General features: G+C 53.2%; 4 protein-coding genes across 4 annotated transcripts; 3 read left to right on the forward strand and 1 right to left on the reverse strand.

Moving 5' to 3' along the window:
* Positions 1-1,177: 1,177 nt before the first annotated feature.
* PG997_001130 (cytochrome P450) lies at positions 1,178-3,494 on the forward strand (the record flags this gene model as incomplete). Its single annotated transcript, XM_066805445.1, has 10 exons — positions 1,178-1,407; positions 1,479-1,718; positions 1,773-1,841; positions 1,929-2,067; positions 2,215-2,314; positions 2,467-2,648; positions 2,816-2,875; positions 2,940-3,032; positions 3,133-3,175; positions 3,277-3,494. 10 exons carry the CDS (start codon positions 1,178-1,180, stop codon positions 3,492-3,494), a joined length of 1,374 nt encoding a protein of 457 aa, XP_066675218.1.
* Positions 3,495-16,814: 13,320 nt separating this feature from the next.
* On the forward strand, positions 16,815-17,282 carry PG997_001131 (uncharacterized protein; the record flags this gene model as incomplete). The annotated part of the gene is made up of 1 exon (XM_066805446.1): positions 16,815-17,282. One exon carries the CDS (start codon positions 16,815-16,817, stop codon positions 17,280-17,282), a length of 468 nt encoding a protein of 155 aa, XP_066675219.1.
* A 3,605-nt stretch (positions 17,283-20,887) lies between these two features.
* On the forward strand, positions 20,888-21,662 carry PG997_001132 (uncharacterized protein; the record flags this gene model as incomplete). Its single annotated transcript, XM_066805447.1, has 2 exons — positions 20,888-21,323; positions 21,424-21,662. The coding sequence occupies 2 exons, from the start codon at positions 20,888-20,890 to the stop codon at positions 21,660-21,662; spliced, it is 675 nt and encodes a 224-aa protein (XP_066675220.1).
* A 3,692-nt stretch (positions 21,663-25,354) lies between these two features.
* PG997_001133 (uncharacterized protein) lies at positions 25,355-26,799 on the reverse strand (the record flags this gene model as incomplete). Its single annotated transcript, XM_066805448.1, has 4 exons — positions 25,355-26,056; positions 26,204-26,322; positions 26,463-26,628; positions 26,770-26,799. 4 exons carry the CDS (start codon positions 26,797-26,799, stop codon positions 25,355-25,357), a joined length of 1,017 nt encoding a protein of 338 aa, XP_066675221.1.
* Between the last annotated feature and the right edge of the window lie 400 nt (positions 26,800-27,199).

The raw sequence follows: 27,199 nt of genomic DNA on the forward strand, positions 1-27,199 counted from the left end.
CTCAGCCGTTCGTCAGTGGAGATGATTTCTACACATACCGATCGAACGAGCAGGTTACAAGAGACTGCACTGGGCAAATACCTATATTGCGGAGATCAGGGCAGCATAGAATAACCGACAGTATCGCGTTGACTCCACTCCACTGTACGGGCCGTAGTCGGCAGAAGGAAGGTAGGATGTAGATATCCTTCGATCAGCAGCTCTCTTTGACTATGTGCTTACCCTATGTGTACGAATCATTCGTATCTATGAGGGCAAGTATACTGCATGTGTCTCGTATGGCAAATGTATATGCCAATCCGAGTGAGTACCTCTCACATCCGACGTTGACCTATGATGTGGTTGTTACATGGTGAGGTGCATCACCAACAACGATATGCATGTATCAATCTTCCCGGCCCTGTTGCAAGATGATTGCCCGATTTATCTCATGATTTACTCAGCATCGGAGCGTTTATGGGCAGAACGACCGCTACACTGGTTGGATTTTCAAGATATCGCATCTCGGATAATGCATGTTCCTCAGCTCCTTGCTGGGGGCCATCTTGGCTGCTGGGCTGCTTGGCATATCGAATGCGGCGACTTCATATCCACAGTCGGCTTGGGGAAGGCCCAACTGCAATGTCGAGATTGCTGTGCCGTCATCCCTTGGAGCAAGGATTAGTGTCCCTGACATGCATAGCCACCGGTCTTGGTATTGTTGATGGCCTCCGCGGACGACCGACTCAGCGAAGATGGCGCTCATAGTTGACAATAATACAAGAGTGGCTATTTCCGACATCTTTTATCTGAAAATGGGAGAGCACTCCATTTCGCTCAGTAGACGCTGGCGAGCATCCCGTACGGAGTCCGTTGCCGAACGAGCCGCGTCGTAGGAACGCAACACCAAGGGCGGATTCCGAACGCAACTTGTGCCAATGCCCGAGTCAATACCAATCAACCATGGTCAATCCGGTAGTTTGGCCCAGTGCCATCATACTCGGGTATCTGACAGCGACTACCACGGCACTTTGTCGTTACAAGGTACGCAATTGTGCGAGTGCAGATCTCACGGATGCGGCGACTTGGCGGCGTGCGAGCGTTCAATGTGGCTCCTAATCCTGTATCGAGTCAGTCTCTCCTCCTAGATCTCGTGCGTCCTTTGACCCCTATCTAACACACGACACTAGTATGCAGGATGTTTAGCGAACTCGCTCAGGCCCAAGCAGAAGACAGGTTGTTCGGCTTCTATATGTGGTTATTCAGTAAGCCACCACCGGACAGTCAAAACTTCATCGAGTTTGAAATTCCCCCGTTCAATCGCCTTCTCGTCACGCGAGACCCGGACCATATCAAGACAATATTGACCTCCAAATTCTCCGACTTCGGGAAGGGTCCGGTTTTCCATAGGATTTGGAAGCCGTTCTTGTATGCTTCATGACACTTATATGCTGCCTCAACCCCTGAGAAGCGAAAGCTAACCACAACTTGTCTGCCAGAGGAGATGGCATCTTCAGCACAGATGGGAAGTTATGGCACGGAAGCCGCTCTCTCATCCGGCCCATGTTCATAAAGGACAGAGTCAGCGACCTCGCCAAGTTCGAGCGCGGCGCACAGGCTTTCATGGCCCAGTTGCCGAACTCTGGCCAGACAGTCGAGCTAATGGGTTTGCTCTATCGGGCTACACTGGACATCACTACGGAGTTCCTCCTAGGCCACAGCGCTGGTAGCCTCGATAAGTGAGTCCGCAGACCCGAGGCTTCGTTACATGCCCATAAACTAAGCTGGAACAGCCCAGAATTGGCTTTCATCAAGGCCTTCGACGAGGTCCAGAAGACACAGATGCGTATAGCCGTCATGTAGTAAGTCGATGTCCACGGATGATCCCATCAGCTTGTTGTATCAATGTCCGACTTATAGGTTCATTAGCCCGTTCGATGTTTTCAAAGTCGCAAGGAGTACCAACGTGGAATCAAGACTCTGGAAGCTTTCATAATGCCTTTTGTCGAGAAGACTCTAGCCCTGACCGCCGAAGAACTTGAAGAGATTGGCAAGTCTGATAAGGATTTCACGTTCTTGCACGGTCTGGTAAGTTGCATTCAGATTCATGCCTTCGAAATCTCAGTATGCCTAGACATGGTCGGTCATACGGCTTCACTGAAGAGCTACCCGCATCCATCCCCTTGAGATAGGGCACAACTACTCAAGAGGAATGCTGACGCCGAGAATCGATAGGCCAGCTTTACGCGGGATCCGAAGGTGATCCGGGATCAAATCATGAACATCCCACTCGCCGGACGTGATACCACCGCCGGCACCCTGTCATGGGCATTCTGTGTGTCCCCTTTCCCTCTCATTCCCCTATATGCCCCTATGTGATGCGTCTTTCAGCTTACAACCCCCTTTTCGTCAACCGTAACAAAAACAACAAACTGCATTGCATTCCATCTTCCACGAAAAACTGCTCACAGATACTCGGTGCTACAGATGAATTAGCGGCCTACCCCGAAAAATGGGCGCGGCTCCGTGAAGAAGTCCTGTCGACGGTCGGGTCACACAAGGCCCCAACATACGACGACCTGAAGAACATGCGCTATCTGCGCTACACGGTCAACGAGACGCTGCGTCTCTACCCAGCCTTGCCTTACAACACGAGGGCTGCACTGAACGTTACTACCCCCTAGGCATCCACCGCCCCCATGACAGTAACCACTTTGGACAACAACGTGAGACCAAGTTGCTCAAACGACTCCCGACGTGCTGCTTCTAAGGACCTACCAAAACATCTCTCTCCCCCTACTTCGCATTGCATGCTAATGGCTCATTCGCTGAACAGGACACCACCTTGCCTGGTGGACCGGGCAGGTCCGACATCGCCATCTTGAAGGGCGACGCTGTCGCCTACAGTCCCTACCTCATGCAGCGGCGGCGAGATCTCTAACCCTCCGGTGACGGCCGAGTTCGCCGATCCCTCGATCTTCAGCCCGGAGTGGTGGTACAACTGGCAGCCCCAGGCCTGGAACTTCGTGCCCTTCAACGGCGGCCCCAGGATCGTCAGTAATACCCTTGGCCTATAACCTCTATCCTTACTCCTATTTCGTTTTTCGCCACTCTCTGTATGGGTGTACTAACGGGAACACCTACTTGCCATAGTGCGTGGGACAAAACTTTGCCATGACGGAGATGGCTTATTTCAGTACGTTTCTATCTATTCCCATTTCGCCTCCCTCGCCTCTCCCCTCGATCAGGCTCGGCAGATCGAGTAGTGGATGCAGCTAGCTAACGCGAGATATGCAGTGGTCCGCATCTTGCAGCGATATGAACGGCTAGAATATCGCGGAGACTGGGGGCACAGCTTCACAAGGCCGATATCGTCGCGCGGCCCTCGCTGGGAGTGCCCGTCGCCTTGTTCGAGGCTGTGGGAGAAGAGGGAGAAGGAGGAGGAGGAAGCCATGCGTGATGACGAAGCTCGAGGACTGTCGTGGCACCCTCCTCGCCCCCCTTTACTGCTTTGATGTCCGAATATCATGAAACAGACTAGACGGCGCTATTTTGCCACCCTTTCTGTCTGCTCCTTACTACTCAGAAGTATATGAGGCCATTTAACTACTGCCGATGTACGTGCATGCATATTTTGAAGGAAGTTGCATCCGCTCCAACGCAAAGCTTGCTGTCGCTGGTGTTCTACAACAGGTTTTGGGCGAGAAGTCTAATTGGCAATCCCAAAGGGAAGGGGGCTGCATTGTCCAATTATCGTGAATGCGTTCATGCTTCACGGAAGCAAACCTCATCAGCTGATCGACAGCAGTGCAGGGCGCAGCGTGGCAACCAACGACCGACCGAACGAACGAATGGCTTTTGCTATGCTGTGCTGGAAGGAAGTCTGCAACCGCTACTGCTACTGCTGCTGCTGCTGCTGCTGCTGCAGGCCAACGAGGGTTTTCTTTGCTCGTCCGAAAACGGCAACCCGCTCATTTGCCTGTAACGAGGAGGCAGGCAGGCTTAGAGGCAACAAGATAAGAAGAGAGGAGACGTGCTCTTGGACGCTTCTGGACTCTCTCCCAACACCACCACCTCTTCCTCTCACGCCCGGCCCCCCTCATGCTACTGCTGTGTGACCCGAAGCGACTTTTGCTTGGCCTGACTCGATGGGTGCTAAGCACAAAAGAGAGAGAGAGAGAGTTGGCCCCCCTCACACCCCTCCTTGAGTGGTTCTTTGGCCAATGCCGAAAACCCAAGGGCGAGCAAAGGTATACAGCGTCACGGTTGGGGCCCGGAGAAGAAAACAAAAAGGGAGCTTCTGCTGCTGCTGCTGTGCCCAGACGCAGAAGACCTGTCACCTCCCGCAACTGCACTGCACTGCACACCCCCTCCCCTTCCCCTCCCTCCTCCATGTCAAATAAAACGTCTCTGCGCCATGGCGGGCGATTGCTTGGAAATCATGACGATGCGTGTATGTAAGTGTTATATTAAATTTTCGGTGTGCCGATGCCTCCTCGTCTAGTAGTAGCTACCCGACGTCTCTGGTGTAGCAGCAGTAGCAGCAGCAGCAGCAGCAGCAGTAACCGATCCAATGCCCATGCCCATGCCCCCGTACATACATACTCCATCAATGTGTCCTGAATCCTTCCTGGATAAACACATACGCACACGATAACAATATCGGCGCATATTGCACGTGGTGAGACATCGTATCCTTCTCGTAAGCAGTAAGACCTCGCTAATCAGGCTTTTCTTTCCCTGATTCTGTCGGCGGTGAGAGTTCTGAACTGGACCGGACCCCAAGTGCACCTTTTACCCCTCGACGCTGCCGGCGCCCGTCAGATCATACAACACCATATGCTTGACTTCGGCGGAGTCCGGGCCCCAAGGTGTGAGTAAGCGGGCAAGGCAATACTTTGCGGACATCGGTTACCTTGCGGGCAGCCGCCTAACAGCATCCTTCTGTTTCAAGAGAGCCTCAAGTGCTCGGGTCTCAGTCAAGAAGTCAGGTGAGTTAGCAGGCGTCACGCGCTCCAATGAACAGACACAGCCAATTTCGCTTGGCGTCGGTCCAGCAAGCGAAAAAAAACAGCGGCTTTATCTAAGACAGACCTTGTCGTCCATCATTGCGAATTGATTACTCATGTGTTCCCGCAAATTGCCATTCTTATACTTGCCTACATTCTAACTTACACACAGACATTGCCACAAAACCATGTACCAGTCCCCGGTATTGACTGATAGATAAATGTCCTAGACCTTGCCATGCCTGCCCCCCTGCTTGCTGGGTGCCACCCAGGGAGATTTGGTGACTGGCTGCAGTACTATCGACAAGGATTGCTTTCGGCATAAGGATTGTTTGTTTCATGAGAACCCATGATGATCTGATCCCCCGGCCCTGGCTCTGGTCAGCCCTGGCATGACTGTATCTCGACTACTAACTACCCGTAGTTTAGCGACGTAAGTCCTTGACTTTGTCAAGCGAGTCTGGATCCTTGCCAGACCAGCACCAGGCCAGGGGATGATCCTTTTTCCAACACAGCACCAATCCCGGCAGCTGCGCCAACATCATCATCAAAAACAACAACCAACCCCAGGATCACCGTCAAGCTGAAAAAGGCAACCTCAAGATGAGGAGTGAGTCCATGAAGAGCCAGGCCCTATGGGCGTTCTGACCACGTTGAGCCCAGACGCCCAGCCCCAGTCTGCCAGCCAGCCCAGTCCCAGAAGGATGGGACACGCATTACCGCCCATGTGGTTCTGGCTTTTTTGTTTTGTTTTGTTTCGGTCGCAGGGGGTTAGGGGTTCATGATCCAGCAAAGCCACCCAACCAAGACACATGAGCCGAAGTAGAAGAAGAGAGGCAAGAAGAAGCAAGGGATGGCGATAGCTAATTGCGGAGAGGCGAGTGTGAAATCTCCCGAGGCAGTGGTTGACGTGTTGTTGTGCGGGTAGAAAAACTAAAGTCCCCTGCCTAGCCAAGCAAGCAACTTTTCTTTTGTGATGATGATGTGTGCGACGCAAGTGTTTCACCCGCAAAGACATCGTGCCGTCCGTACCATCCTGTTGGGAGTGAGTTAGTAAATACCTGTTTCCTACGACGTAGGATCACCGCACACATGCAGTCGGCAGCAAACAAACAAAGCACAAGGCCGGTTTCGTGGTTGCGAATTACCACTGCTACCATACCATGCCAACTGACAGGAGAGAAAGGCCGTCGGGTATAGCTGGGATGAGCCAATCGCATCTGATGAAAAAGTTCCGGCTGGCGACACAAAAGTTCGATGCTGCAGTCACCCACATGTAAGAGAGGTCACCGAAAAGCGATGGAGCCGAATCTAAGCGTATGTGTGTTGGGCTTGGAACCCCCGTACGACCATCATGTAGTCGTCCTATCAGCTGTCGGCTGCTTTTCACCTCTCAGCTGGGCGTCCGAAAAGCCACGACCTGGCTTTTCGGCGTTCGCGAGGTCTTTCCCCGACGGCAGATAGTTGCCTTTCTTTTGGCGTGTATGCCTTCCCGAGCGAGCCGATGCAGATTTTGTAGCAGACTCAGCCGGTGAAAGTAAAAGCAAGTCGTGACGATGCCACATACCTCTTCCATCGGGATTCTAGTGTGTGTATGCTTTGATTGTTGCCCCTCATGTTCTCACAAAAGCAAAACCCGGATGCCGAATTGGTATCTGGGTCTCGGACTAGAGCAAGGTACCGCCCGTATCAAGCCAATAGATCTGTCGATGCCGTCTTTCATCTCGACACCCCAGAGCAGCAATGGCAGGGTGGTGGACACTGGAATACCGTAACCATAGCATAGTGCTTACCTTGCTGCTGGCAAGGGGACGAAGAGGGTGTGGTGCGCAATATAATCATGTACGTTGGTCGTTATCTCTTGGCTTGGGCATGATGCATGATCAAATCCTCCAAGCTGACTGGGCGAGGGAGCTGTTTTCCAGAAGAGGCCAGCTGCATTTTCGAAAGGACCAGCCTAGAGCCGACTCAGAACCGTGCCACCACCCAATCAGCAAGGGACAATGCCGTAAGCACTTTTATTTCGGCAGAAGCCTGGGCTGTCGCCTCTGCTGTGTAGGTGGTGTAACGGGCCGAGACAGGACAGTTCGAGGCTTGTGTAGCACGACAAGTCGCGCGTGCAAGGCCTCCAATGCCCCCCCAACCATGGTTGAGCAGGCGACATAGTGCTTACCTGCTAAATTGTTCGCCTGGCGGAGCGTTGACAAATCCGGTAATGCGCTCGTCGGTAGGCAGTGACGAACTATGATAAGCTCATGATGTGTGGGCAAACCACCCAGCCTTTGTGTGTATCGAGGCTTTCCTATATGGGATTGATTGTCTCCGCCGTATAGTTGCTCAGATATCAAATCGCAGTGGGAATGTTACGCTGGCTGGTTGATTGCGGCTCCGAGCCAATGCGAGAACGTGCTTCCCATACATACTGCCCGTTACCGTCGACAGGTAGACAGACAGACAGATGCTGTAAGCAGCCGTCCGTTCGTCCGTCCGTCCGTCCAAGTTGGTCTCTATCCTGCCAAAGGAAGGAGAGGCGTTGTTCTATGAACCGCCGCTGAAGACATCTATGATGATGTTCACCAGCTAACCCCAGGCTGCACTAGACCGAGCCCTGGGCACGCACGGCCAGGGCGGCTGAGCTGGCTCATGCGCGTGCGGAATGACAGTAGTCTGAGACTCTGGGGCAGCTGGGTGGTGCAATCTGGCTGGTGGCCAGTAGTGGCAGATCAGCCCAACCTTGATGGTGACAGTGTGGAGAAAACGTGGTCAGGTGCAGGCCTCTGGTGTGTTCATCATCATCAGTCTTTGGCTGGTGCTATTTTCTGCTTTTCTTGTCTCGAATCCACCACTGATAGCGTGTGCGTGCTATGTTAGTCTACATAGGCGCAGATGTGTAGTCGTTTCTTTTTCTTTTTCTTTTCTTCTTTCTTCTTTCTTCTTTCTTTTTCGCTTGGGGTCAGGCAAGAGATTACGGCTGTAGCGTGCAAGCGAAACCCCACGATGCCCTCGTGTGCTCAACCAGCAGGGTGTGTGCAGAAGGAGGCGCATGTATGCAAGTACTTAACCTACTTTGCTGACTTCTAACCACTTACACTACTACCCACCGTCAGGGGAGCCCAGAATGCGGGGTTGGATATGACGACGACGATTCGTCCAGCCGTGCCAGACAAACAGACTAATCTGCTCTCACCTTGTCACTACCTAGGTAGCTGCATAAGCCACCTAGTTACTATCCAACCCTTCCTCTCCGAGTCACGAGTCGTTGCAACGGACGCTGGCGCTGTAGGTATCATGGTGAAGTGGTGCGTGCCCATTCCTTCTGGTCTTGGCTACTGGCTACTGGCTACTGGCTACTGGCTACTGGCTACTGGCTACTGGCTACTGGAGTAGGTTGGGCACGTAAATTACAGAACCAAGACAGCCCAGGCACGTACGATATAGAACCATCCATTCACAATACAGTGCCCGCAAAAGGCCAGGTTCGAACGCGACTCGGACTTCCCTCGAGTTGTCTTGCGTGCTTGGCTGACCCGAAGACGAGAGACAAGAGCGTGAGAGCACACACAAAGATCCGCCAGGACGGATCGACCGTTGCCTGAAAAAGAACATAGAACCCTTCTCGGGAAGCCAACCAATTGGAGATGCGAACATGCCCATGTCCCAAATCTCACCCCAAAAGGTCAAAGCGCAGGCAGGTCGGCAGGTAGGCAGGGAGGCAGACCCAGCTACTAGGGAGGGAACTATTGGCGGCTGACTGTGCTATCAGACGACGATTATTGTCTGAGGTGTATAGTATTGTACTTCGGCATTTCGGTTTTTCGAAGTCTCATCAGTGGACGGAAACGGTGTTTTGTGGCTATGGCACCGAGCATGCTCGATACTGACTTTCCCGGGGGTAGCTCTTACACGTAAGAACCTGCAACTAAGCGCTTGGCAGCTCCGTCGGCAAGGGACCATCTGGAAAAGTAGATGAGATGGACTGGTATTTGTCGACATATGTATCCAGCACAACGAAACCCCACGCCCTACCTTGAGTGATCGAGGTCCGTATGAGCTAAGCCAAGTCCCAACAAGGGGCAAGGACGGCGGTGAATTGTAACATCTCCTGCGTATCGTGCGTGTCAGGGGCCACGCTCGGGAATAAGGAACTCGGCCGATACGGCGACGAAGAGGAAGTTAGTCCGACCTCTTCTTGAAGGGCCCTTCGGGGCTTGTGGTAAATCAAGAAATCCTCCGGCGCCGTTCGTGTTCCTGGCAGGGGCTCCCCTTGGGCCCTTGGCCGTCGTGCAGCCGCCGCAACCCTCCCTTCTGGCGTCAGAAACCTTGTTGGCGAACGATGTTACATAAGCCCTCCTGGCGCTCGGAGAGGGGAAAAGACAAGACGACTCGATTTCCCTATAAGGAAATCTCGTATATGTACCGACGTAGCATCAAGACTTTCTTCTTTTTCTTGTTTGCTATGCCGCCGGCAGGCGCAATTTCTCCAACCCATTACGCAGCGACTCTACGCGTCTCCAGTGGCCAGTGATCACTGTAAGACCCGATCCCAAGTCACCGTATTGGCGAGCCCAGCCGTCTTGTGTTATCGCAATGATCGTCCGCCATCTCCAAAATAGCTAGCAGCATGACCAGGGGCCCTCCTCGACTAGCACACATACGGAGAGAGGAGGAGAGGGGGGAAAACTTGATCTTTGCTTGGCAAATCCCAACTGAATAGATTCACACCTCTTTCCATGTACATACATGCTTACATACTAGTAGAGCACGGGGGCTTAGGGGAATTGATAAAGACAACCTGGACAAACCCTCCTGACCTGCAGTATCTCAGAAGGGGTGAGGGCTAACCATACCATCAACACCAGACCCTTCTCAGTACACCACTATCGTGATAATATGCAGTGCTCCTGCAAGCACTCCTAACTGCATGAACTACTGGCGGCGAATGGCAAAGTCCTACACCCCTTGATGCCTCGAAGTTTTCGATCCAGACCAACATCTTGCATGCGAATCGCATTTAGATATGCCATCCCATCCCATGCCCTCCTAATCTCGAATCTCAGCAAAACGTGTAAATAAGCGCAATCCAATATTGCAACCATGGCGAGGCATCCTTGGCAGATGCGCCATTGATGCTCGCAATAGGGCCACTAGAGCACGCACTGACAGCAATCAAGGATGTGTTAGGTAGTTTCTCTGCCAAGCAGGTGATAATACGACCATGGGGCGAAGCATGGACTACATACACCCTTAAGACCAGGGGGTGGTATCAAACAGCATCATCTTGTCCTCGACTGTTTTTTCTCTCTCTTTCTTACAGTATTAGAAATTCAGTACTAAAGCTAGCTGGCGACCTAAAGCTAGTATGGTAGCCCACCGGCTGCTAGCTTCTCGGGTAGCGAGTGACTCATGGCGTGAGAATGTTTGCGACGCGAATGAGTCGGGTCGGGGTCGCGCGGGTGAATCACAGATCGTACGAGCTATTTATTTATTGTGCCTGACGATCGGGCGCTGGCCTTCTTCGACCTGTGCTTCCCGCAAATCGCCGACGGTCTCCCCTTCCGACCCGAACTGGTCCGGATCGATGCGGGTGTATATACAGATACACAGATACACAGGTACAGCTAGCATCTTGCACACAGTGCCGGAGATATTGCTGGGAGCGATCTAGATCTCCTTTACAGTGTATATCCATAAGCGTAGGCCGCCCCGAAATAGGGTGTCTTGTTGGCAGCACTCCGTGGAGTACACATGATATCGTGATCGTTGTCCCGAGGATTCGGTTTTGCTCTGAGACTGAGTCCGAGCACGAGACATTCTTTCCCGAGAATCTGGATTTTTGAGGTTCGATCGAAGACAGACAAGGCTACTATTGTTAGTATACCCGTGGGCGGGAATGGCTGGCGGGCTGGTATAAGAAGGAAGAAAGAAAGAAAGAAAGAAAGAAAGAAAGAAAAAGAGAGCAAACAGATGTCGTTGGCGTGCTGTGTTCAAAAGGTCGCCGGCGCGGCCCTCTCACTGACTCTCGCTGTATGTCTCAAGGGATCAACCCTGAAGAAAAAGAAAAAAGAAAGCCGAGCGAGCGAGCCTAAACCCCATTGAGAGAAACCGATCGAGTTGACTGGGCTCCGGGCCGCTTAAGGGTGAGCCCGTTCAAGCACAGATTCAGTCTTCCCTTCCCTTTCGGACCTCAAAACCCAATGTAGGTAGGTTGGGAAGAAAATGGCGTTACCGCCCTTGCATTACCTACGTTGAGTACAGTCAGTGCAGTATCGAAGTACATCCCACCTCGGCAAAACAAATCCGATGTTCGGGAGATGCACGACTTCTTGCGAAGTGCCATCTTGCTCGATCAATCCAAGTCGATAACGTTGTCGAACGCCCTATCGCAATGCGCTGCCGGCCGAGAGATAGCACATAGTTGCCCTTCGGAGTTCCAGGGGTGGTGGCATTATCTTGCTGCAACATGATTGGGTTGGGTGGCATTGATCGTATCGTCAACTAAGCTGGGTGCGATGAGATATGGCCTCGGCACTATGGGCATTGCTACTCAATGAGGCACCGATGACGTTTGACCCAATGATAAGTAGGGTGTTGTTGTTGTTGTTGCGCACGTAGATAGGGCATACGGTAGTGAGTAAAACCTGTGCGATATCTACTGGATGAGGCGGCGGAGGTGGGGATTCAAGCGAGTGCCCGCCCATGCATTTCTGCGCTGCGCGGGCGGCTAGTGGGACCTGCGATAACGTCGCAGAGACACTGGAGACACGTACGTCGTCTTGCTTCCATGTGTCGACATGGAAATGATGGGTTGCATGGGATGGGATGCCATGCCATGGTGATGGCATTTTTTGGCGTCTATCTATTTGCGCTCCGGCCGAGCCAGCCAGCCCCTTCTTTATCTGCTGCCTTTATCACCGGCCCTAGCGGCCCTGGGCGCACCTAGTAGTACCTAATGTGAGAAGGGTTCATTGCCGACACCACCAACCTGCAACCTAGGTAGTAGTCCACCATGTGCACACCTTAGTAAGTGATGCTATAGCATATATCCGGAGCGATCAACGTAGCTCGTTGCCGCCATAACCGCAAGCATCGAAAGTCGCAAACAAAAGTACGGTGATGGCATCGCGTGCGAGTCTCCGCCAGTGCCGTCATCTTGCGCTTGCGACGACGAAAAGCGTCCGCCTAAGACGTAAGTATATATCCACCAAAGCTGTCTGAGCCGTCGCGTTATTCGGCAGTGTTGTTATTGTTTCAGTGGGGGAGTGCCTATCATTCCTAGCATTCTCGGGTACGATGGAGAATGGAGTATGGAGATGGAGAAGGAGAAGGAGCTGCAGGAAGACATCATGTAAGGCATGTCCCACAACTAGCCCTAGAGCATGGCACACACGATACCACCACCACCACCACCACTACTATATTCGTTCATCCAGACCAACATGAACGTCTCGTTTCAAATTTGGAGCTTCGTTGATCCTCAGCTGCCCCCCCCAGATCTGGCCAAGCCGGAGCCCCTCATTGGCCAAGGCCTTATCTTCTCGGGGGGTGTCTTGATAGTCCCGAGTTTGCGAGCGAGCATCATCGCTCGCAAACGTACTCCGTAGGCGCACTCGCTTTTCCGCTTGCTGCCCAGCTGCCAGCCTCTCCCCCTCTGTCTCACATAGTGGTTTTCAGTACCCGCGACAACCTCCGTGTCGTCTGCTCCTTTGACATCACCCGTACCACACACTCACTCACATCCACCCGTCTTTGATTGGGCATGACGGATCGGCTCTTTCGACGAAGCCCTATTGGCACTACCAGAAATCAAAACAAATGGCCACCACCACCACCCCCTCTGGACGCTGGTTTGCCTAGTGGTCGAGATGGATATCATCCCACGATGATGTTGTTTGTGTGGGTTTACGTGTGGAAGAAGGGCAGGTAGGTAGGGAGGAGGTAGGGAGGGAGGTAGGGAGGCGTCATTGGAAGCCCGAACGATCCAGGGTCCTGCATAGCTATCCGTCGTCCTGCCTCCTGAAATCACGCCTCGTAGGTAACGCGGGCGCGCCTGCGCCCCTCTCGCAACCCACCACATTGTGCTTTAGCCTCCGTAGTATGCACACTCCGCAATGCATCGCTCCTTCCTGTCTGATGATCATGGGTGTGTGATTGGGACATGTGGTCAGGTGGCGATGGGGGGAGAGAGCCAACCCCGGCAGCAGTAGTGGCACAGAAGTTCGGGCATATGTGTGCGTGTGTGAGAGTATGTGTGAGTGTGTGTGTGTGGCTCACCATCCATACAGCGTCGTCGTCTTTGTACGTGTAGATATGCTTCAGGCAAGAAGCAGACTAGTGAGCCATGCTTCATGCAGGCGGTCGTGGGTGTGAAGAGATAGGCCTAGTACGCAGATGAGGTTTAGCGGGTGATGGGTGGTTTGAAGATTGCATCTCACGGAGCAGAAAGAGGAGAGCATCTCGGCGTGTATGCCGGAGGAATCGAATCGGGCATGGTGGCCATCGAACATGCTAGCGCTGCCGATGCGAAAGGTGGGGAAAACGAACGTGAGAGTCCGGGGTGACAGGCACCAGTTGCTTTCTTTCCTGGCTGGCCACTCCTCCCGTCCACACGCACACGCACACACACACACATGCCAAGGACACATACATCCATCCTACATATATGCAACAAGTATCGTCGGGTAGTACAGGGTGTCGTCATCTCCTGCCATTGGACAGAGAGGGAGAGAGAGCCACACATGTCTGCATATGTACAGTCTCTCTCGCTCACTCTCTGTTTTGGGTAATCCGGGAGAGACCCTGCCAATCACGACGAGTCTTGCTGGTCTTCCGAGCACCTCCATTGGTGGCTCGATGTCTAGGGACCAGAGGCCCCCAATGTAAGGTACAGCTCAATTGGCACAGCAGGCACACAGTACGCGAGTTCAGAGGCAGGCAGAGGCAGGCAGAGAGGGCTGGAGGGCTGGAGGGCTCCCTCACATTCCGTTCCCTTTGCCCATGGCATGGATGGGGCCTGGGCGGAGCAGGAGCAACACTTGCTACAGCCTCTCAAAATGGCATCATGAAGGAGCATGAAAACGTGACGGTCTGCTGCTCCCACGCGATGTGCTAGCATCTGGGTGGGGAATCCTTGGGGCTGCTAGACAGATAGACGATTCCGGGGATATCATCTCGAAGTTCGCCTCGAAGACACGGACTCAAGAGGTCAAGTTGCGCACAACCGTCACACCAAGTTCAACGCAAGAGGGAGAGAGGGAAAGAGGGAGGGAGAGGGCCGATGCCGGTTCTGCGAATTGAGGTCGTACAAAACAAGCTGGAAGAGCGGATGGAATTGTCAAATGCGGATTCCGGGGTTTCTTGCGAATCCAGGACTGATCTTGGTTCGCGGTCGTCGTGATACCCGTGCCAGATTCGTGATATCAGAACGGCCATGCAATAATAATCCACTTGTATGGTGTGATTATATGTAGTTCATGACTTGCTTTGCGGCGTCGTGTCGTGCCCCTTGGACACCAAGCCTAAAGACTAGCAACCCCCTTCGATCGACGATGACGATTGGCGGGTAAAATCACCATTGGACATGACAACCTACAACAGAAACAAAGATATGCCGGTCGAATGAAATATGGAAAACATGCATCTACCAGCGAACCGCTGCACCAGGCGTTGCACTGCTGCATACGTCCATCCATACTCGCCATCGGCCAGGAGGAAACAACATACTGAACTCCACCCCAACCGCTGCTAATGCTACCTGCCTACATAGCCAACGACTATTCAGCATACTTAATTCCAAGTCATAATCATAATCAGCCCCCTCCAGCGATCAATCAATCATCAGGTGGTTCGCAATTGCTAGTTTGATGGCCAGATGCAATAGTTAATATCAGACCATTGTTCAATTTGCCGCTGGGGTAGTGAGGAGAAACCCCCACGTTGTGAGCCGTCAGTCCACCTCCCATTTCCGTCCTGATCATACAGTAGTGGGACGAGCGGTTCTCCTGTAACCCTGGGTGGTGGTGGTGGTGGTGGTGAGGAAGTTACATGCAGGAGAGACAATGAAGATGAAGGACGCTGCAACCTGGTATGTAGACAGAGACTTGACTGACTGACTGACTGACTAACTGGGCAAGTAGTCGTCGGTGGCACCGCCGCTGTGTATCTTTCTTTCTTCAGCGTGATGCGGCCTTTTCTCTCCTTGGTAAGGCAAGCAAAAAGCAACAAAGGCAATATATCGAAAGCAGTCAACTCAACTAGTGATTCACCCAGAAACGGCACGGTATTCGCCCAAGGCGCACACGCAAGGCACGTACGTCCACAGTTCACAGTTCACACTTCACAGTCCAGAACGAAACTCCTAAAACACAGTACGGTCTGGTGAGACAGCAGCTCGCGTGGACTGTGCTGTGTGAATGAGGCCAAGGAATGTACGTACTCTGGAGCCTGCTTCGTCCTTTTCTTGGCTACCGACGTAACACTCTGCAAGTATCCCTGCCCTGCCTGGGGGCAGTTACAACGTGGACCGCAACGAGGCAGCAAAAGAGAGAGAGAGCGCGAGAGAGAGTGAGCCAGTGAGCAGCTTGTCTGTCGACACACCCCCAACGCAGGATTTTCTTCCACTTTTGGGGAGATTAGCCATAACAGCACACCATGGGCTTGCTTCAGCAGATCGACGCCACACCCCCGGGGGCCCCTGCTCCCAGCCGGCGCTAGTCCGTGCCACCCCTGGTGACCGACTGAGGACAAGGGAAAACTCTTCTGTCTCGAGGCTCGACTCTGTTTTAGGCGGCGCACGCCGGTGTCCTCCCATTATTGGACATACCCCTTGCGAACCACTCGCACACCCTACCAGCGCGCTACTGAAGGCGCTAACACGCTTTGGATGATACATTAGGTAGGCATGGGGGGAGCCTGGGAGCCTGGGAGGGGCCATAGGCCATAGGGGGTGTGCCGTGCAAACTGCTCTGCACTGCTGCGGGCTGCGTGAGGGCTGATGAGTCTTTTCATGCGACTGCCCATCAGGGTCCGTCTCCAGGCAGGCAGCGCAGTGAGCACAGTACCTGCGAATGGGTGCCAGGCGCCGCCTGTTTCCAAGTACTGCCCCACTGGCTTTGGGCTGGTTTCTGTTAAGCACACCCTACGCCAAGTAGCGCATGCTCTCTCGAATTCACCATTACTGCAGCGCTCCACTCTTTTCGCCGGTTTCCCATGTCACTTGGACTCTGGGTCCTCCTCAGTGCTGAGCACACCATCTTTTGGGAATCTTGCAGAAGGATAACCGAAGATCAGAGCCCACCAGGTACCTGTTCGCGCGCCTTCACATACACAAGGTACATAGGTCGGGTGAGTGACAAGCCTCCCTCCAGTGACTGAACCTCTTCCAATACATATGAGTCTTCTATTCCTCCACTTCCTGAAGCATCTCTCTCTATTTATTTTGATACTGCTCTACTCTTCACCACCCTCGTTGCTCCTCTTCAACTTGACTCCTACCATACTTCTAAACAACACACACACTTCCAAGAGGCAACACTACAACAAGACTGCTTCTCAACCAACTTCTCCCACTACCATCCTGTCGACTCTGCTCCTCTGCCTTGCTCGACACCTACGATCTATCTTGAGAACCGAAGATCTCGAAAAGCTTCTTGGTTCACCAGCAAACAGCCATATCGGATATTTGGAGAGTCTAGGCCGACCTATTAGCCAACGTTGCGTTATCAACTCTCGTCGTAGTTGGGGATCGATTCCAGCCATACTACTACTACTACTACTACTACTACCACCACTATCTACGAGCACCTTCCTCGAACCCCTCCTTCAGTCACCATGTCTTTCGATCAGTCCTGGGACCACCAATTCTGTCTGTCTTGTGATAGACAAACAGATGGTGCTACCTACTGCTCCGAGTCCTGCAGACTTTCGGACTTCGAGTCTTCATCTCCCTCGACCATGATGAACACCGGTGCTAGCTCCCCCGGCTTCACTGCCTCGTCACATTCGTGGGCAACCTCGAAATCGTCCACCAAGTTCTACCTCTCGCCAGCATACGACTTCAGCAATGCTCAGCCCTATGGCTCTACTCCTCAACCTCAGTCCTCCCTGGCCCAAAGGTCAGAACTGACATCGGGCCGGGCCCTTACACCCTCCAGCTCGCATAGCAGCTTGTGCTCCTTGCAAAGCAACTCTTCAACCGGCAGCGACTCCAAACGGCTTTCAGAAAAGGCGAAGAAGCAGTTGAGAGACTACGCCAGCTCGTTCGAACATGCCAAGGTGCAACGCCGCCGCTCTTACTAAACAACTACAACTACTACGCCATCATCACCACCACCACCACCACCACTCAGCTTCTTTTGCATCACTTTGCCTTTTAAATTGGATTTAACTCGTCACTCAACACTATACCCCATCTCGGCCTCCCGGATGACTCAACCAACGACACGACTCATTACTACGACTACTATTTTTACTTTCACTTTGTTACATCGGAGTTGAACATTGGGCCATAACCCGTGGGTGGTATGGAACAGCTGTTTGTATAAAAGCATATACCGGAGCTCAGCATCATAAAAAGTTTAAGGAAGGCATTGGAATCGGCCATCTGATGTTCTACACGAGAGGCGCACCCTGGGATACCTGGATTTGGGACTATGGTGTACTATGATACAAATTGGAGTATCATTGTGATTTTAGCGGAACAGCATAAAGAGCTGTCGAGGAGGTCTGGTCCAAAGCGACCTAGGCCCCTTTGACGCCTTTTGGACATTTGAGGGTTCTGGAACGCGGGAAAACGCGAGGAACCCGGCATGAAGACGGCGGGCTACGACGCAGCGTGCTACTTGGGCACACAATCACCTTTGCGGTGAAGTTCGAGAGGTCACTCCGAATATTGGCTGCTCGTTGGCGATTTAGACTAGCTTATTTGATATATCCCCAGCCTACCTTGTCAAGAGACATTGGTACGCGGGCCAACAAAACAATATGAGAACCTTTTTGATCTCACTCAAGCTTTACTTTCACCACTCTTGCTACGTTCCATCGTGATGTTTGCTCTCCATTACTTAGTGTTTGCGTACTAACAGTAGACCGCCAGCCCCTCTCGGGAATCGTGTCACGAACGCATGGGAAAGTGATGCCCGGCTCAGAACCCGGCTGATCATGACTAATTCTTTTGCAGGCTCCTCATGCGAGCTCTACGTGTGACAATGGGGGAACTCAGGAGCTCTCCCCAGATCAGCTCCCAAATGGCCCGACTTCAGTTGGAAGTCTCGCGTTTGTGGAGATATTCTCGCATAGTTATGGGGTTATACTCAATAGTGCGTTGGCAATTGCTGCCCCAAAGGCCCACGGCTCCACGAACTAACAATGGGTATGCTAACTTAGTTTTTCCCCAGAGTCGGCTCTCAGAGTCGATCTCATTTTCTTCCTCTCTGCCCATCGGGCACTGCCGATGTGGGCAAAAAGAAGGCTTGGTAGTTGGGCTGACCTGGTATAGTATTGTCACAACAATCCAGAGGCACCAAGCATGTTGTCTTTTTCTTTCACGACGGGGACGTTCAAAGTTCTGGGAACGGCTACGTTCTGTAGGCCAATCAGATCGCCTGAACGGCCCATTTGAATCATTCATGGACTTTTGCCCATGTTTTGCTGTGTATCTAACTTTTTCCCACTTGTTGCATAGTGCCGTGGCCTGAAGCGACTCAACCCTCTTTGACCCTCCAGGGATCTGGCCTGTTGGAGGGCATCTCTTAAGTGAGGCACAGGGTCTACCCGCTGGCTCCGGCGTAGGGCTTTTTTTTTTTTTTTACCTTGAGCCTGTGAGGCGTGGCAATCATGTCGACGGCTATGTAACAGAAAAGCGCTCATGCAGCACAACACAGGGGGGCCTAATATGTACGTACGACCAACCACCAGACAGGCCCGGCAACCGGCCCAGTAGAAATGGCTGCTGAGGTTAGCTGTCAGGTACATGTCGAACAGTCGTGAGCTAGTATATCTGAGAGGTTTCTTTCTCGCCCGCTCGCTCCGGCCGATTCCAATCGCCAGTTCACAACAACGCAACACACCCCAACAGGCCGGACCCTTGCCCAGTATACGGCGGTTCAGCATTAGGCGAACTCTGCCTCTATTCTCAATTCATCCCTGCATCTGGATCAACCCAGCCCAGCCGGGGCCAACCCAGGGCGAAAATAGACCTCGTCCGTCTTTTCCTTCGTCCCTCCAAGGCTCTAACGGCTGGGTGGAGTTTAAGGGCCTGGTCGAAAGTCAGAAAGCCAAATAGAGAGGTCATCGCCCAACTTGATCAATGGCGTGCTGAAGAGCCAATGGCCGCCAGAGCCTCTTGATTGGACGTCATCCCATAAGCCTTATGCTTTTCTTTTTTCCCTCTTGCTTTGTTTTGGGCGGTTGTCGTGAGTATGGTGGCTGGTTTCCAGAACCGGATAGAGAGACATGTAGGTACAGGATGTAGTTTTTGTATGTACAAGTAAGCGGTATACCCGAGGCATCCTCTTCTTTATGTTGCCTTACCTATGTACCACCCCTTAGCAGCATGCCATCCTGCATATCAGGTGTGCCTACGTAAAGTGTGCTAAGATGCTGTACCACCTCTTGAAAATGCGTACCAATGGGTTCCCGGCTGAAATCTGCGTGCGTTGTTGACGTGGACTGATCCGATCGGAGCAAGCATCGCTGCATCGTGTGTCCCTGGAGCCGGAGGGGCTTGACTTTGCCAGGCCAAAACCTTGTGGCAGAATATCCCGCAGTCCAGGTCGGAGGAGAAGGCTCGGGAAGGGGAAGGGGAAGGGTGCATCGTAGAAAGCCGTCAACTGAACTTCTTCAGCCCAAATCCAAATTCAAAGTCCCGATCGAGCGCGGTCAGCAATCGAAAACCACACAGACACGGCTAGGCTGGCCAAGTCGTAAGGTTATGCACCTGTTAGCTCATGGAAATAATGTGCCAAAAAGTCAAAGATCCAACTACAGCAACACGATCAACGAATCAAACCCCCAAAGCACCCCCATGCCCAGCGCTATTGCTACGACCACCCGCGCGACATGAACCTTCTTGTCTCAAGACAAACCTCCGGACCCCGAATTCGTTTTTTGATGTTTATTTTTATTGTCGTCATTTCGCCTTGCAGCTCAATTGGTAATCTCTTGCCCTGCAAAGTTTGAAGAGATTTTCCTCGTCTGTTCTCGCCATCTTGCCATGCCACCCAATCGCTAAGTCTGGGCGTGTGTTATTCCCTCTACCCCCCGGCGGGGTCCGCGGTTCGGGAATGCTCTGGACATTACATTGAAAATTTCCAGAACCTGGTCGGAGAGACGACTCTCATCTCATCTGAGCGCGCATACAGCCTGCCTACAGCCAAGTCTTGAAGTGCGCGGCACAGTACAGTCAACTCGGGCGTATTTTTTATTTTATTTTGTTTTGGGGGACGCGCACTGCATTTCCCTTGTACAGCGGCTGGCTTTCTTCCCTTGACCGAGCAAAGGCAACCCTCCCGTATTTCCAGCGATTGGTAGAAAATTTTCACCTCGTCTTCGGTCTTCCTCATTTGCCGCCATCATTGACTCGACATTGGTAGGGGAGGGGGTGGTGTGTTCCCAGTAGGCCAGGTCTCGCTTAAGCATTGATACTTGCTGCCGTTTTGCCGCCTAGAAGCGCTTACATGGATTGCACATAACGAACGACCTGGCCCGGCAGGCTGTAGGAGCCATATGGAAGAAAGAGCATGCCTACATGCTGGCCTACAGCGACCTACTTCCAATCCTGTGTGCATGGAATTAATTGCTGCTAAAGGCATTGGCAGGCGCCGATCAGTGTTCTCTGCCCAGAAACTCGCTCACAAGGAGGAGAGAAGGACTGTCGCGGTCTCGTCCCTCGTCCCGTCACTGCTATGCGCCGATCCCTCGCGCCGAATACGACACCTATTGTATTGCGTGCGCAATATGTTTCTGCTGCATGTCAACGGAGCAGAGAGGGGGATGACGACGGCGCTTTCCAGGATTTATGTGCGGCGGACGTCGTCGGCGCTACGGACTTGTTTCGCCCGCCTGCCAGCCCTAACCATTGGGACATCAAGGTCAGCACTACGACGTCAGAGGCTTCGCTGGCCTCAAACGATGGAGCGAAGGTTGTTTTATGCCCTGCCTCCCTCCCTCACCTTCGCCGGCCCACCGTAGAACGATTGTCTGCAGGCGCACAAATACACGGCATGCAGTCGTTTGTGAACCGACCCCGCCCGGGTGAGGAAGAGTTGAGTCTCAAGAGAGATTCCCGACTCAACCCCAGTGGATCATCAATTGGAAACGACGGGGAGTGCCGGGAGAGAGGTAAGCATGGAGTCTGATGCAACCGCGGGCAAACAAGAGGAGCCCTCGCGAGGGAGCGATGCAACTCGATTCGTTCCCTCGCGTGCTCGCCGACCTCTAGACTCTCTGGCCCCCAGCCCAGAGACCACTAGATTAAGTGCACACGTCGACGACGGTTCGAGGCGACCCATCCTTATGCAGCATGGGTTGATGGGCAAATTGGCCGAAGGTCATCTGCACTTGCATCGCCATGACTTTGTCGCCTTGTATCCGCAGTTGATCGCAGGACGGCTCGGGATGAGCACCAAGTTTATTGTTGGTTTCACTTGGGGGTCGAGGCCCAATGAGAAGCTGAAGTAGCGCATTACATAAGGTGCATAAGGCGCGATATTGACCGGGTTCGCCATAGTAGGAGTCGGATAATTTTCTTGCTAGACCCCTGATTGCCGGGGCTTGCCCTGTCGGTTTCGCGATCAGTCCCGCTCCCGCTGTGGGCTTGTTGGGCTTTTGCTGCGCTTTTGCTGGACTGGTACAGTTACAGCGCTGTTGGATCTCGATGGAGGATCGTCCAGCAGCAAACACCCTCCCAAGCTACTAATGACATCTACCGGATCCAACCAAACAAAACATCATACGTTTTTCTTTTCTTCTGTTCCCATCAAGGTGCGAATTTTGCTGTATCCATCATGTGCGCACGCAAAGGGGCCAAGTTTCCCCCGTCGCGCGACAGTTGCAAGCGAGCGACTTTTTGCAACAGGAGCAAGCAAAAAGCAACAGGTATGCACTGACTGCCCTTGCCTCGCGTGTTTTCCGATATGGCATGGAAGCCCGTGTACTAGTAGCCGAGAAGGAGGTGACAAGCAATGCAATGCAACCAATTCTTCCGTTGGCGCAGGAATTGGGTTTGACTGCGGTCGGCGCCGGCGCCACTGCTTCTTCCATCGTCACTGTCAGTCAAGCCATCAATTCTTGAGAGGACCGTTTCCACGCCGGTTTCCGCGGTACATCCGCGCCAATGCCTGGGTGTCTTGTGCTGGAGCGCCACGGGTCTCATAGTGGCACGACACACTCCGTGCAACAAGTCAAGTCTCTTCTACGGCCCCGGGTACTGTGCACTGTGCTAGGTAGCCGTCGCCAGCGGTAATGTAGCCAGCAGTCCCGTCGCTTGCCGTCGAAAGAGCTTGCAACAAAAAGAAACACACCCACACGAGTGGCTTGCGTCCGCCTTTACGACGCTTCCAACGTGTCAGCCACCGAATTCCACACCGGGACGCCCAGCAACCCACTCGGGGCGCGCGCGCGCGGCGATGCATTCCTATGAGAGAGCATCCAATCTGTCACCACGCTTTTCTAGATTGTCTCAGCGCCATACGAAACATTGGTGATGGCCGGCGACGCCTTGGCGCCTTTTCCCCTCGCTTGTTCCTTTCCGTGATCGCATGCCTCACCTTTCCACAATGTTCGAGACCTTTCGTGGACGTCGGTCTGCCAAGTTGGAAAGCCTTTCTTGCTTCTTACCCGTGCGACTTCGGTGGGGCTCCATTCAAGACAACTCGCTATTACAGCAGCTTGAGGGCTTCCACTGCCTACAATACAAGGACGACGACGATGCTACATCCTGGCCCCTCAACATGCATGCTCTGTTTCTGCCAGCAACCTGTCGAATCTTAATTGCCATGTCGTGCGACTGCCTAGTTGTCACCATTGTAGGGGGCAGGCAGGTGCCACCGAGATCTCACGGTACTACTTGATCTAGAACAATACCAATTACGGAGACCCAAGGGAGCCACTGCTGGTCTCAGCCCGGCGCCGACTACCGAGAGGTGAGGCTTCACTGCAGTCGTGCCGTTTCCTCCAGGGACAGGACGCAAGGCACAAGCTGTCCGTAATGCGCAGGAACAGGCTGCCTGACTGTACCTACAGTAGCTTCTACCTAGTGTTCACTCTACCGACTTAGTGACCTCAGGGTGAAGAGATTTCCACCGCCATGGACTATAGGAACCAAGAACGCATGATAATCCACTGGAGTATAGACTGGAGTACGAGGCTGATGTGGAGCCGGTAATCAGGCGGAAGGCTGGCCCGTACCAGAGTTGAGAGGCAGATTTCATCGTTCCCCGAGCAGACTACTGAAATTCCAGAAGGTCGCCAGTTACAACGCATTGATGCCTTGCGTGTCCACCTCGCACCGCAGGCTCGGCTTTTACAACTCAATAAGCTGATGCGTCCTCAACCACCTTGCCTTGCGACACGGGCCAGAAAGTATGGTCTTTTCCAACTTTCGGTGGTGCATGGTCGGCCAGGCTAGATGCCAAGAGTTCAGCTCTGGGTATGACTAAAAGTATCCAACCAAGTTGAAGTGAGGTTTGTGAGAGGAAAAGTTCTTTCGGTCTGTCGTTTTCCTGTCTGTCTGTCCTACAGTGCATCGTCGTATACCCGATCGCGTTCCCTATAGAATGGCAATCATCGTCGCTGGTGACCGGCTCCTGAGGACTAGCTTCTGGTATTTAGTACGGTGTATAGGGAGGGTCCCACCGTAATGACTCGACAGGCCGTTTCAGCAAAGGTGGGAAATTTTCAGTTCATCTCGAATTTAGGCGAATAGGGAAGCCATCCGTCCCCTGAATAACTCCATTGTTTCTCTCTGCTCTGTCTTTGCTATCATATCCTACACCACAGGGCTGCATTCCTAGCAGCCTAGATCCCACTCACCGAACTGCTTGTTGCCTGCCCCTGCCTCGCTCGCTCCTGGCTCCTGGCTCTCTCCTGGCTGGGGCTTGGGAGGAGCCAACAATCTTGATGGAAATGCCCGTCCGGATCAGATTCCGAGGCCCACACTGTGTGTATGGTCCAGAAACGCAGGTACGAGAGGATTCGATGCGATGGATCGATATTACACACTGGAATTCCTTCTTGTCGGTGTCTTTGACGAGAACAGGCATCGGTACTGCCAAAGAGAAAGAGTTGTTGAAATTTTTTCACCGTTGTGTTCAGAGCTTGGTCCACGTGGTACTACGTGCTTATGTTTCGGGCATATTCCCTTAGATCAAAATAGAATCAACCAGTGGCTTTCGGAATGTGTGAGTGAGTTCTTTTCCTCGTTTCTGCTAGGCTGGGGGCGCCGCCAGGGAACCCAGACATGTTCAGACTTGATTCGGGATTAAGCATTTCTCGGTCAATGAAACAACACCACTCACAAAGAGATTATACTGTGTCGTGCTGTATGTGCTATATATCGGGTGGGATCTGGCTGACTGAAAACGACGCCTAATTAAAGAACTACAACGCTTGTTTTTTCTTTTTTTCTGATCCTCGTTAATACACGCCATTGGGCGGCTGTTTCACCACGTACGACTCGTACAGTAGCAAGTACAGTCTAGATGCACGGCTTCGGGACTCTTTGACAACAGTACATACTTGGGAGGACCACATACTCGTGGTGCTATAGGAACTCCCCCGGAGATGGAGCACGATGGAGCCTCACGATTCAAATACACACGCCCCCGGCGTTCTCGTAGACTCGTAGGGAGACAAGCTGGCATGTTCGATAGACCGACACCCGTCTCGTGGAGGGAGCCGTAGGGCGGCCCGTTCCCGAATTGGCCCTATTTTCGAGGGAGGGAGGGACAGAATGGAGGGCGACGCGTGGTAGTACATGGCAGTAATTCGTGGAAAGGGTCCACGAGAAGAATAGCGGTCGAATGTTCTTCTCCAGCCCGGAGGGCTTGACCGCCGGGCTTTACGGTAGCTTACGGGATACGTCGGGAAACGGGCAAACCGGTGGGAAATGGGGGGGAAAAACAGTTTGTGTGCTATGGGAAAGCTGTAGTATTGGTTTGTCCAATGTCCATCCGCCTATGCAACTTTGCACACAGTACGCCGCAAACATGGCCAAACAGTCCGTCGGTCCCCATACGTGTACCGGTAGGTATGTGTTTGGCAAACGTATAGCGACATTTGCATCAAACTGAGGCCCGGCTGGTGGAGCTGAACATTCCGGTTTCAACCGCCCATGCAAGCAGGCAAGCAAGCCTCTCCTCTCCTCTCCTCTCCTATGATGACGTGAAGAATTGCAAAGCGTCGAACCCTTTGGCAAGGACCTCTTCCCCGCCCGCCATGGCGAACTCGTATTCGAGGTCCGGCTGAGCCTCCCGGTAGAGCGCGTTCTCCTCGCTGGCCATCTTGAAGTTGTACGCGGCCTCCTCGTCGGTGATGATGTTCTTCTTGAGGTGGCCGTTGGCGGCGGCGGCCTCGACCTGCAGCTGGTGGCGGCAGCCGCGGTCGAGCAGGCCGAACATGAAGCCCGCCTCGTCAACGGTGGCACCGACGGTGAGCAGGCCGTGGTTCATGAGGATGGCGCCCTTGTTGCGGGCGCCGAGGGCGTCGGCGATGCGCTCGCCTTCGTCGGAGGCGAAGACGATGCCGCCGTAACTCGCGTAGACGGCGTGCGCGTTGTGGAAGTTGCAGATGTCCTGGCTCAGCATGTCCAGGGGCCGCGCGAATACCGACCACGCCCGGCCCGCGTCCGTGTGCGCGTGGCAGATGGCGTGGATGTCCCCCGGGCGCCGCTTGTGTATCGCCGAGTGGATCAGGTAGCCTGCGGCGTTGGCGGTTAGCGATTGGGCCGGCTTGCCGCCGCCTACGATCTTGCCGGTTTCGATCTCCATGCAGATCATGTGGCCTGCTGTCAGTAGGCCGAAGTGGACGCCCAGGGGGTTCATCCACATGTACCCATGGTGCTCCGGGTCTCGCACCTGTCGGCCTCCTCGTCAGTATGGCTCTTCCAGGACATACACTAGACGCCTCGTGTAGGATTGTATGCAGCTTCTAAGTGAGCAGCTTGCTCTACCCTTCCCAAGGCGCACTGGATTGGGGAGGAATCAAGCCCGGATGCTGCTTACTGAGATGTGCCCGCTCTGGCCCTCTGTGAAGCCGTGGCGCGCGAAGTAGCGGAAGGTCGCCGCCATGTGCACTAGGATGTGCTTGCGGTGTTCCGTGTAGGAGGGAAACGTTGGTATGCCTAGTTTTCGGGCATTAGATCACGTACTGGGCTTTTCTTTGACAGATAGCTTGGCAATAGTAATGAAATCATCGCTAGCATCACATGTGGGCAGTCCCATGATTTGAAGACAGAGAACATAGGTGAAGGGATGAATGTACCTGGCATCACGGCGCCATGGGAAATGGCCTCAAGCGGCGTTGGCTCCTTCCCGACGGCAGCCGTCCCATTGTCAATCACATTGTCTGTCTTCTTGGTCTGGAGTACGGTTGGAGCGAGCTCCGAGATCGCCGACGGAGCCATAGGTAGGGGCTGGAGTGCCTGGATCTGAAACTGAATGTTCAACTTGACAAGTCTGAGGAACGCTCTCATGTGCCAAAATGGAAGAGCTGGACAAGCATTCGGGTTGGTGGAAGGGGGATAGGACAGCAACTAATATGTTAGACTATCCCGATCCTTATCTCGTACTAGATCCTGAGGGGCTACTGGCGCAGGCATACCGACGCCACCGGCTGGTTATCGGAGCCGGATCCTGCCGCTCTTAGCCGGGCCGGTGTCGGGCGTGATCCGACTCGGCGAACAACCGAAGGACAACCACCTCTTACTAGTCTACATGTACGATATGGCTGTCGTACGCTGGGAAAGACCAAGTAACTGAATTGATAATATATTGATTGACCAAATTAATCGCCTTCCGTATTATGCTTTATAGAAATACAGTAGACATGTGGTACTCCTAATGACAGATGGGAGGAGCGCTTTGCTTCCATTGCCAAGATGTAGCCAAAGTGGTCTTGGTCCTAATCATCATACATGTCCGCCCTCACTTTCACTTTCTTTTTCTTTTTCTTCTTCTTCCTTCACGTGAACATGCACCTTCCTGCCACAACGGAGAGAG

This window comes from Apiospora hydei, assembly GCF_038363865.1.
Source record: "Apiospora hydei strain CBS 114990 chromosome Unknown utg000002l_segment0_segment0, whole genome shotgun sequence".
NCBI classification, from domain to species: domain Eukaryota; kingdom Fungi; phylum Ascomycota; class Sordariomycetes; order Amphisphaeriales; family Apiosporaceae; genus Apiospora; species Apiospora hydei.